This window comes from Bufo gargarizans, chromosome 3 (genome assembly GCF_014858855.1).
Source record: "Bufo gargarizans isolate SCDJY-AF-19 chromosome 3, ASM1485885v1, whole genome shotgun sequence".
Classification (NCBI taxonomy): domain Eukaryota; kingdom Metazoa; phylum Chordata; class Amphibia; order Anura; family Bufonidae; genus Bufo; species Bufo gargarizans.
Window position 1 is genome coordinate 290,422,509 of NC_058082.1, and position 12,350 is coordinate 290,434,858.

Sequence of the window (12,350 nt, forward strand, 5' to 3'; positions counted from 1 at the left end):
GGGTCGCACAATCGGACCCCACTAATCCTATATGATTATATGTGGTGTGGAGAGGATAACTTGAAAACCCGCACAACCCCTTTAAATCCTCCACTCCACGACCAGTATCTCTTTACAGGACAGCAGTGATGCGTGACTTTGGAGTGTGCGTGACTTTTTGATCACATTTTATGATTTATAATTTTTTTGGGGTAAGAGTAGCAATGAAAAAATGACAAATCGGCAATTTTGACCCTTTTTTCCGTTACACCATTGGAATATTTTTTTTCTATTTTAATAATATGGGCGTTTTCGGTCGCGGTGATACCCATGATGTTTATATTTATTGTTATTTAGGTATTTATTTTTAAATTATATGGAAAGGGGGTGATTAAAAAAAATTTTCTATTTTTTTTAATTTATATATTGTTTTAAATTTTTTTTATTTTTTGTGATCATTTTGTGGCTCATATGAGCTTATTAATTATGTTTTTTAGTTTTTCATTTTGTTCTTTCAGGGATTTTATATTTGCCATTGAAAGTCAATTTTGCTCATTTCTTATCCTGGCCCGCCATCTGGTGGCCAAAATAAGAATTGCAGCCTGAACACTTTCAGCCTCATCAGTGAGGCTGGAGGTGTTCAGCGCAAGTACCGATGCCCCATTTGGTCACACATGTTTTTGTGCATTTAGATGTCGTGATCTCACTTGGTCACGGCATCTAAAGCATTTAATTACCGCGATCGGCATTATTGCCGGTCATGGTAATTATCCACAGGTCTCTGCTGTATGAAACGGCAAAGATCTGCCGGCCATGACGCCCACTGCACGTGTGAGCATGCGCCATGGTCGCACATCACTCCACCGCCGTACATGTACGGCGCTGGTAGCAAAAGGGTTAAAATTAAATACATTTTATTGTGCATACTTTAAGTAAAAGCTTAAAGTATGAAGGTTTACAAACATCATCTCTTAGCAACCATCAGTGAAAAACGCATCCTGCTGTACCTGAGAGAAAAAAAACTTATTTGCTCCCCACCTGCTACATTCACATGGGCGTATCCGTTTTGCGGTTTGCCAACTGCAGATGCCAGCTGAGTTGTATCCTGCTGTTTTCAAGGGCTCTATTAAAGAACTCCCACAACATTTTTTATTTTCTGACCTGTTAGAAAAGTACATGTGAGTTATTACCTCCCTTCTGATCCTCAGCCATGTCATGTGACCAACACTCTGACTTTCCAAATAACTCAGCATCTTATGTGTGGACATAAGATGAATTTAAAATTATACCAAGTATATAACCATTACAGTATCTATGTGATGGCTGGCTTCTTAAGCACGCAGACTAATAAAGACAGATGGCTAACAGAAGCCAGTGAGATTTTCTCAGACAAAGAATTAACTTTATCTAACATAACTACCCCCTCACTTAAGACCATCTTTAAGGACCTGTACGACATCCATAAGGACTACATAAAAGCGTGGTGGGAGATTCAATCCCTGGACAATTATATAAAAAACTCAATTGTCCCTAACGGTCTCAGAATATATATACGCCCTGCGCCACGGATCAGTACCCCTGAATTATTGGTAAAATGGCAAACTGAGGCCACAACAAGTTCCATCAGATTCATGCGACTATTGCTAGAACAAGAAAATATTAATATTGAACAGTTAGAAAAGAAAAAAGCCACGCTAACAGAGACAGCACTAAAATTCAAGGACCATACTGACTTCTCAAAAAAAGAACTTGAATTACAAAACAATATAGAAAAATATAGGTCTACCCTTGTCGAAAGGAAACAGACAATTCACCAAGGACCTAGCCGAGTTTAGGAACAATACGGCATACATCATTACAGGGGGGGACAAAAGGGGTTCTATTACTGATACATCAGCCTCTGAAATAGAGAGCTCTGACCCCGAATCGTCCACTTATCGCCCACAATACCCCACTCAAAGATCTAATTGGAGGGGTAGAGGACGCTATAGGGGACGGAATAGATACCCGGCCCCTAGATCCAATTGGCGCAACGACCAATATACTAGTGGTTACCCACCCAGACCATGGAGCCAACAGAACAGGGGAGGATCGACAAATGGAGCCAGGACCAACCAGGAACAATCAGAACAGGATGGTCATACATCAGGATCCTCATCCTCCTCTGCTACCTTAACCCCATCTTCTTTATCTATGACCACAACCAATGGGGTTTTTTTAGGCCCACCACCACCAAACACGTATGCATTGAGGGCTCATCCACAACCCCACATAAACAAAAAATAGAGAAATCAACTATAGAAAACACTTTAATTATTAATTTATCAGGGAAAACTCTTTCTGAAGACGAGACATCCATATTAAGAAAGGGACTTGCATATGTACCAACAACCAGATTCGACTGCTTTGATTGGATCAAGGATATACAACTATTTACCAGGAAATTACATTGGCACAAGATCTTTGTAACATCCGACCAGAAGAGATGCCAGGAATTAGGTGTAGAAATGGGGGATCTAGAGGGCATCGATAATCTCGTACACCTTCTAGAAGAGAATGAGCGACCAAGGGGACAGGGTCCCTTTACCACCTTGAGAAACAAAAGCTCAAAAATGCACCGAAAACTTTGAACGATGCCAATATAGATATCTTCTTCAAGTCGGTCACACTGAGACCTGGAAAAAATAGGATACACTACCCCTGATAAAAACTACACCCGGGCAGAAATAACAGGCATTGCGTAACCTCAACACAAATAGGGACATTGTAATCAAACCCTCCGATAAGGGGGGGAACATTGTTATCCTCTCGGTACAGCAATACAGAGATATGTGTCTCTCTCTGGTCTCTGATAAAAATAGTTATGCAGTCCTTAAGGGGGATCCCACCGAGATTTTCCAGGCTGAACTCTCTCAGATTTTGAGAGAGGGCCTGAAAATAGATGTATAGACCGGAAAGAATACGAATACCTATCAACTGCCACACCAAAAATAGCTACGTTCTATGGGCTTCCGAAAATACACAAGGGGACATGTCCCCTGAAGGGACGTCCCATAGTATCGGGAATTGAGAGCCTGACGCACCATTCTGGTATCTACATAGATAAAATCTTACGTCCATTCGTGTCGACACTCCCCTCATACCTACGAGACACGACTGATCTACTGCAGAGTTGAAGGGGTCACTATAGAGCCTGACAGCTGGTTTGCATCAATAGATGTAGAAGCGCTATATACCTCTATCCCACATAACAAGGGTTTAGCAGCGGTAAAATACTATCTGGACTCCAGATCAACGGATCTATACCGACATAATCAATTTACCCTCCAACTCCTCAATTTTGTGCTGACACATAACTATTTCATTTTTGAGGACCGCTTCTACCACCAGCTCAGGGGCACTGCGATGGGTAGCCCCTGTGCACCGACATACGCTAATCTGCTCCTGGGCTGGTGGGAAGATACGGTCGTCTTCTCTGAATCGATGTCATCCTGGACTAGACTCATCTCCTTATGGTCCAGATATATAGATGACATTCTATTACTCTGGTCAGGTACAGCGAGTCAATTTCAACAATTTATGGACACCCTTAACTCAAACCATATTGGATTGTTTTTCACTTCTGAAATACATCCCAACACTATCAATTTTCTGGATGTCTGTCTGGCAAGAGATCAACACAATTACATTAAAACTACCCTCTTTAGGAAGAAGATTTCCACCAACAGTCTTCTACGTTGGGAAAGCTTTCACCCCACCCCCCTCAAGAGGGGTATCCCAAAAGGCCAATTCTTAAGAGTTCGGAGGAACTGCTCTAACAGTCAAAACTTCACGCATGAAGCATCCAAACTTTTTGATCGCTTCAAACAAAGGGGCTACCCAGACCCCTGTCTGTTTGAAGCATGGGATTGGGCCAACTCAAAGGACCGTACCACTCTCTCTTCTTCAACCAAACCCCAAAAAAACAGACTCTCAAGATCTAATTAGAATCATTGGCACCTTTGACTTGGAATCTAGACAAATCTGAGACATCCTAAACCGATATTGGTCTCTTCTTAAGACAGACCCTGATCTCACGCAGGTTCTACCTGAAAACCCGGCAATCACCTATAGACGCGGACGCAATATAGGTGATACATTGGTCCACAGTCACTTTGAGCCCCCAGAAAAGAAGACATGCTTGTCTAATAGACAAGTGGGCACCTTTTAAGTGCGGTAAATGCAAAGCATGCATGTATATAGTCCCCGGTAAAACATTCATGAATAGCCTAGCTGATCAGACCTTCTATCCTCGCAGCTTTGCAAATTGTAACACCTCTGGGATAATTTATATGGCTCAATGTGACTGTGGACTCAAGTATATAGGCAAGACTAAAATAATTTTTAAAAAACGTATTCTTGAACATATCGGAGATATCCGAAATAAACGAGATAAACCGATATCAAGACACATGTGGATGAGTCATGCAGGGTCCACCAAAAGTATCCACTTCTTCATGATTGAAGTCTTAAAAATGTCCAAGCGAGGTGGGGACGTAGACAAATTACTAAAACAGAGTCCAGATGGATCTTCAGACTAAACACTGTTGCACCATCTGGACTTAATGAAAATATAGATTATGCGTGCTTTATTTGAGGTCCTCTATCTGATAGGATCAACCTATCTTGTATCTAGTACAACGTACGTTGACTGGGAGATTAACCCCTCCATACTTGATCCTTATTTATATAATAGTTGGTCACCCTTTATCAATTATTCCCTGGCTATCTATTATTAATGAATCCATTTGATTTATGGATATATGCACCTGTATTTGATACACTTTTCTTTATTCCTTTGTAATCCATATTTCTGGTTCTCCCTGATATCATCCTGGGACTAACTTGCTGTCCCCTAGGATATCCTAATCATTTCTCCCATCATCCCCCTTTCCCCTGTTCCTCCTCCACCCCTTCTCAATATCGAGTCCATTCACCTATCGGCACTCAGAATAACTGATGGCCATGGCACTCATATGCCATCTAGTTACCTCGGCCCCTTAGATCCGCCCAATCACGTGACCGGCACAGTGACCTCACTAGATCACATGTGCGGCCGCGTCATTCTCCCGGTCACATGGGGGCATCTGATGTAGAACGCCCCACGTCACACAGATCACGTGGGCGCCCGGCCTCCCCGATACCCGGAAGTATTCCTTAAATAGGCAATCATGCTAGCGTCTCCTTGCTACCTGCCGAACATCACCATCTTAGCGCTACCTCGATGCCTCATCAGACTCTGGCTTCCTTATCTATGGATTCAATATATGGCCCCCTAACTCCTCTCTAAGGGAACGCAAGTACCATTTGTTTTAACAGCATTATTCGCCTGTTATCTCGCTGCACTATACTGCTATCATTTATATAGTTATTCTTTGCGGTACTTGCTGAACATCAATTATATAAGTCTATGCCATATTATGACATTATTGTCCAGACTCTTTTTTTCGTGGTGTCTTTTTATACTATAATGTAACAAAATTGTAGCCTTCATGCGGATCTCCTCATGCGGATCATACATGGGATATATAAATTGTTGTACCGCTACTCAGCCACTTCTTGGATTTTGAGACATAGGGGTCATTGAATTTTATCTACTGGACCCTCATCTCCCGATCCACTACCGGCTGGATAAGAATCCCTTGGATTAAATAATCAGTTATTTTACTGACAGGTGTAATCATGTTCATCAGAGCCAGTGGCTTCTATGATTTTATCTAGAATCTAAAACAGCTTAAAAAAGCCTAAAATTAAAAATCAAAAACAAATTAACCTACTTGTATATAATATTACCTTAAGTACTTTGGTGTCGGGTATTCCATGATCAATTTGTCCCCCTGATGAGCCTGACAACAACCAGGCGAAACACGTAGGGACGGTATTGAACATTTCTATTACTCTATATATCAACATTTTTCTCTTGGATATTCACTGTCACTTATTTTTGGGTACTTTTGTTGTTCTATTTATTATTTTGTGTACTTTAGTATAGGTCCTCTATCAGGGTTATCAATCTCTGTGCTCTCTTCCCCGCTAGGGTCCTTTAGGGTTATTAGGAGGTACGAGAGACGGGATCGCCCTTATCAGGGCGGCTATTCCGTATATAGGTAGGATTCTCTACATCAGGGCCAGAGTCAGGGATATTCTTCCCTATAGGCCCAACATACCTGCGCCACCCCTTCCCTATTAGCCTCAGATGGGTTCTACCATTAGACCTTACTTTTGATTTTCTTTTTGTATTTATTTTTCGATTTTTGAATAGATAAGGGTGTATTAACTTTTATTCAAATACAATTAAAGGTTATATTTTAGAATGGTGGTAATTCTGTGACTCCCTGGTATATAACCTCATTCTACTACTGATTCCCCTGAACAGGATTATGTTCAAACTGTGAACGCATCTTATGTGTGGACAGGAAGTCAGTTTCTCTAAGTATTCCTATGGGAGCCTTGATGTCAGTCTCATAGGATTGAATAGAGAAGTAACTGACTTCCTGTCCTGTGTCAGGTGGAGATTAGAGAATTGGTCACATGACACAGCTGAGGATCGGAAGGGAGGAGATGACTCACAAATGCAGTGACTGGTAAAATTACCTTCACTACAGATCGCATCGTGTACCTCACAGGTCAGAGAATAAACATTTTTGTGGGAGTGCTTCTTTAAAGAAATGCCTATTCGTATACACAAAATGATAGGACACGGTCTGTAATTTGTGGCTGGACCGCACAGTCCTACGCTATTCTGGTTGCCAGCGGAAAGCACACAGGTTAGGCAACCATACGATGGGGTGGGGGAGGAGTCGTGGCTCCCGGATTTTGTTCTTTTGGTGGGTTTCCAGCAGTTGAACCCTTATCAGTACAACGTTATGTAATTCATTATGTTGTGGTGTAGCATAGTGATATTGCGACAGTGTTATAGGTCAAGCACACGCCCGCATTTGGCATCCTTGTCCGATATGTATTTTTTGTGGGTTGGACTTTCTTCCCATTCATTTCTATGGAGTCCAGGGAGAAAAAAAAATGCAGCACGCTGAACTTGTCCATTTTGCAGACAATATTAGCCATTTCTACTCATGGGGGTGAGAAAATTGTGGCATTCACATGGAAGGTATCTGTCTTTTCCGGATCCATGTTTTGCAGACTGCAATGCGGATATGGTCGTGTGCATGAGGCCTTATTGCTAATTTTCATTTCGGTGATTTTTTTCTTAATTTTTTTTTTTTTTTTGTGTGTATATGTTGCTTTACAAGTAGTTTTCTCATTTATGTATTCTTTCCGTTTCAGGAAATGTAGCAGCGCGGCTTGTAACTTAGAAGAAAAGGGGACTGTCACCATGCAGGCAAGCTCCGGACATCAGACAGGAAACGGGGATGGCGTGCCCTGCCTTTCTCTCCCCGCAAACCGTCCACCTGCAGATGGTTCCAGCGGCTCTGGGGATGTAGCAATAAATATCCATTCATCAAATTCTGAAAGTGGCACAAGATCGGGCCCCAGACATGCAAGACCCACCATACGACTGCAGAATCGACCTGGCCATACACACTCTCATAGTAGTGATGCGGGTGGGCAGGACGAATCGAATAACGCAGACACAAGAGAACATGGCAACAGCATCTCGGAGGTCCTGCATGTCTATCAGTGGTTGGATAAAAGCTTTCCATATATTTTAATCTTCAGTGCCAAACTCATTGTTCAGCACCTAACAGGTACTACGTTTTTTTAAAAAACTTTTTTTTTTTTTTTTATCCACAGTTTAACAATTATTTGGGAAAGTGAAACGCAGGAGTTCATACAGTATATGAAAGGTAGTCTGTCACCTCCAAAATCAGTTTTAAAGTAAGCATACCACCATGTAGGTTAGAAGCCCCCGAAACTGTTTTTTGGTGCATTTTTGCTCCACCATAACGTCACCCAGTGCGGACCCATTGAAATGAATGAATGCCATCTTTTGCGGACCCATTGAAATGAATGGTGCCGTATGCGGAACGCAGAAAACGGCTCTTATACGGAACGCAAAATACGTTTGTGTGCCGTAAGGACTAGATTTTCACTTGAAAGATATTGGTTATGTTTCATGGTACCTACTCTACACAGCAATATGCGCACTTTGAAACGTGAAGGTGACAGATCACGTTTTAAAGGGGTTGTCTCACTTCAGCAAGAGGCATTTATCTTGTAGAGAAAGTTACTACAAGGCACTTACTAATGTATTGTGATTGCTTCCTTTGCTGGCTTCATTCATTTTTCCATCACATTATACCCTGGTCGTATCCAGAAGTTACGACCACCCTGCAATTCAGCAGCGGTGGACGTCTTGCACACCATGTGAAAAAGCTCCGGCCTCTCTGGTGGATGGGACTATGGGAGTTTGCATAGGATGGTGCCATTTCCTACAGTGTGCAAACAGGACCACCCCTTGGATACAAGCAGTGTATAGTGTGATGGAAGAATGCTATTTGCTGAAGTGAGAGAACCCCTTTAAGGCTGAGGTCACACTGAATTTGCAGTGTCTATTTGCCAGACCGGAAAAGACTCCAGCACATATCCTTAGGCCTGCATTCACTTGTCGGAGTTTCCTTCTTATGGATCGCCTTGACTGCCGTTTCGCATCTCCCATGGCCCTTTTTCCAAGTTGGCACTTAGAGGAAGCGTTATGTGACATGTGCAGTGGACGTTGGGCCAATCCATAAGAAGGATCCTGCTATCCCATACCCATGTGCATGTTACACTTTATGGATCGTGATTTTAATGGTACGTGCCATATGGATTCCTATGTACATGAGCTATTCTGAAGCAGTATAGAGAACCACCTGAGTTATATATACAAGTCTGAGAATGGGATGTAGATTGAGGTGTGATTGTGGATGGTGTAGTGCCATATCTGTTTCCCTGATGTACCTGGGTGTAGCTTGTTTTTTTTCCTGCTGTGCGGCATAGCATAGTCTTTTGCATTATTCTATAATGAGGTTTCCTGCAAAAAAAATGATACCGTGCATTATAAGTTTTATTAACCTCGTGAAGTGTGCCACTGTATGTCAGCGGTATATGTTTGCAAATTCTTCCAGCGTATACCTCCAGTCCAGTGTACTCTGCGGACAGGCTAAGCTTTCTGACATTTAAAGGGGTTCTCTGGGCTACAGATAGTGATGACCTAGCCTGAGGATAGGTCATCACTATCAGTAAGGCCTCTTGCACACGACCGTATGTATTTTGCGGTCCGAAAAAATACGGATGACGTCCGTGTGCATTCTGTATTTTGTGGAACGGAACAGCTGGCCCCTAATAGAACAGTACTATCCTTGTCCGTAATGTGGACAAAAATAGGACAAGTTCTATCTTTTAGCGGAACGGAAATAAGGAAACGGAATGCACACGGACTACCTCTGTTGTAGTTTTTTTTTTTTGCGGACCCATTGAAATTAATAATTCCGCAAAAAAGCAAAACGCAACGGACGCGAAAAAAGAGGCCTAAGGGCTGTTTCAAACGAGCGGATGCCGTGCATGACATCCGCTGCGTGAATGACAGCAGAAGCACGGAGCAGTAACATGACTGATAATGCTCCGTGCCTCTCTGTGATCTCTTTACTACGGAATCACAGTGAGATAAAGTTGTCACTGTGATTTCGTAGTAAAGAGATCACAGAGGCACGGAGCATTATCAATCATGTTACTGCTCCGTGCCTCTGCATCGGGTCTTGGCTGTCATTCACGGAGCAGATGTCACGCACGGCATATGCTCGTGTGATACAGCCCTAAAGGGTTTGACATCAGCGCATCACTGATCAGCTGTTTTGGGAAGCCGCGATGCCGGGAGCTATACAGTGTATGGAGTGGAAACGGGAATCTTCATACGTACACCGTGCAGTTTCTGGTGTCAGGTTAGTGTAGCCCAGTTGCCATTCCCTTTTAATGGGAGCTGGGCAGCAGTGACCCAGCACGGTTACTATATAGTTTAAGGAGCGGTCTGCTTCTGGTTTGTACACTGTATTGTTTCTAGCTTTGTAGAGCAGAGCAGTGGGGGTGCAGGGTGTCGGACCCCACTGATATAATATTGGTGACCTATCATGCATCAACTTGTGTTTTTATGTCTTAACTGCTTTTATTTTGTTCTCTAATAGGCATTACTGTTGGAATTGGTCTGCTAACAACCTTTCTGTATGCAAACAAAAGCATCGTAAATCAGGTTTTTCTAAGAGTAAGTAAATCCATGATTATTGATTACAAATACGTAAAAAACCCATAAAAAGTAGAGTCTCTGGATACACAGACATACAAAAGTTTGGGATCCTTAAGCTATATTACAGGCATTTTAATAAGCTGTAGTGTTATTATAATAAAAGTTGAATGGGGTTTTCTGGCTCCTGATATCAATGACCCATCTGCACAATAGTTCATTAATATCAGGGCAAGTCCTAAGACTATAGTGCCATTGGGGAAAGAGAAGGAAATAAAATCAGTACTGCTTTAGCAGATAAGTTTAGCCAAACATCAGGTTAAGTATGGATTTAGGCCCCATTCACACGTCCGCAATTTCCTTCCGCATTTTGCGGAACGAAATTGCGGACCCATTAATTTCTATGAAGCCGCCTGATGTGGGGCCTGGCTCTGGAAATGCGGACCCGCACTTCCGGGTCCGCATTTCCGTTCCCGGAAAAAAATAGAACATGTCCTATTCTTGTCCGCAATTGCGGATAAGAATAGGCATATTCTATTAGTGCCGGCGATGTGCAGTCCGTAAAATGCGAAACGCACATTGCTGCATCCGTGTTTTTGTGGATCCGCAAAACACGTTACGGACGTGTGAATGGACCCTTAAACATGGGGGTGTGTGTTGTTTGTTTTTTTTAAGTGGCGTTTTACAGTACTTTTTTGCTGGTTTTTGTGGCATTTTATGCTAATAAAAACCACCAGCTCCAGATGGCCTAAAGTCTATGGGAAATATGAAATGCAGAACATACAAGCATTGTAGCCCTAATATATCAAGATTGGCGTGTGCTACATCTGTCTTCATAGGGTCTGCACTGCTGAAGCAGGCATTTAATTTATGACGAGGCACAGGCCTTCTCCGGCACTAGCTGCTGTAGATTTCATTATTGATGCCAGTTTCCGGCGTAAACAATGATAAATGCCAGAACCAATGGCCCTCCCCGATCTCACCACGCTCCCTTTTTGGAATCCTATTCAGGCCAGCGTAAAAATGCCAGTTGGGACAAAAAAAGTTGCAATGGTATTATAAAAAAACGCAAAACCTGGTTTGATTTCCAGTGTTGTCATCTTGGCGCACACAATCTTCAATAAGGACCAGAATATCTTCTGTATTCCCGTGATTGTGATGTGATTACAGAATAATTGCTAGTACTGGTTATGTGGTTAGGTTCTGTCACATTGCCACAACCCAGAAAATAATGAATACACCCAGGGAGGACACAGGCCAGCGCAAAGCATCCTGAGATTGACTTTAATGAATGCTTACTACTCTGAGGTTCGGGATAATCATATTGCCATCATTATAGCATGAATGGCATAGTCACAGGATATGTCATAAATGTCTGATAGATGCCGGTCACACCAGGAAGAGAATGAAAGAAGAGGTGGTCGTGCATGTGCCAGCAACCTCCTCAGCAAGGATGTCAGGAGACCCCAATTCTTGTTGAGGAGTGGGTCCCACACATCTGTTACAGCCCTTAGGGCTGAGTCCATTGCAGGAATCGCACTCCGTGTGTGGGTGATCCTCCATTCTGGACTTGGAGGAGCGCAAGGCATTATGATTTATAATGCTATTTGCCTCTGTGACCTTACTTCTAGAAAATCATAGTGACATTTTGCTGTCAGTAGAATTCTGTAGCAGGTAAGGTCATGCAGAGACACACTGCATTATAAATCGTGATAATGCTGTGCGCTCCTGAGAGGCCAGTGCTTTTTCCTGTCATGTGCAAGCACGACCACCACTGATGAATTACAGGGTGGTCGTAACCATGAAAACAAGCAGTGTATAATGTGATGGAAAAATGAATCCAGACAGCAAAGGAGGTAATATGCACAATCACAATACATTAGTAGGTGTCTTGTATTTACTTTGTCCATGATAAATGGCACTTGTTGAAGCGAGACAACTCCCTTAGTTGCTTGGCAAGCCTGATGACTTCCTGTGCTTGGTACCAATACACAAGTTTGCCTTTGCTTTGGTTACTTTCACACTAGCGTTATTTGCGGATGCGTCATGGATCTGCGAAAACGCTTCCATTACAGTGATACAACAGCATGTATCCGTCATGAATGGATCCGGTTGTATTATGTCTTCTATAGCAATGACGGATCTGTCTTGAACTCCA

The 12,350-nt window shown here is 42.6% G+C and overlaps 1 protein-coding gene across 1 annotated transcript in view; it reads left to right on the forward strand.

Annotated features, from left to right (window-relative positions):
- RNFT1 (ring finger protein, transmembrane 1) overlaps positions 1–12,350 on the forward strand; it is a 42,997-nt gene that overhangs the window by 3,837 nt on the left and 26,810 nt on the right. Inside the window, exons 2-3 of the mRNA XM_044286293.1 lie at positions 7,303–7,724; positions 10,137–10,213. Of these exons, the coding sequence (XP_044142228.1) occupies positions 7,303–7,724; positions 10,137–10,213 (499 nt within the window). The remainder of the gene's footprint in view (positions 1–7,302; positions 7,725–10,136; positions 10,214–12,350) is intronic.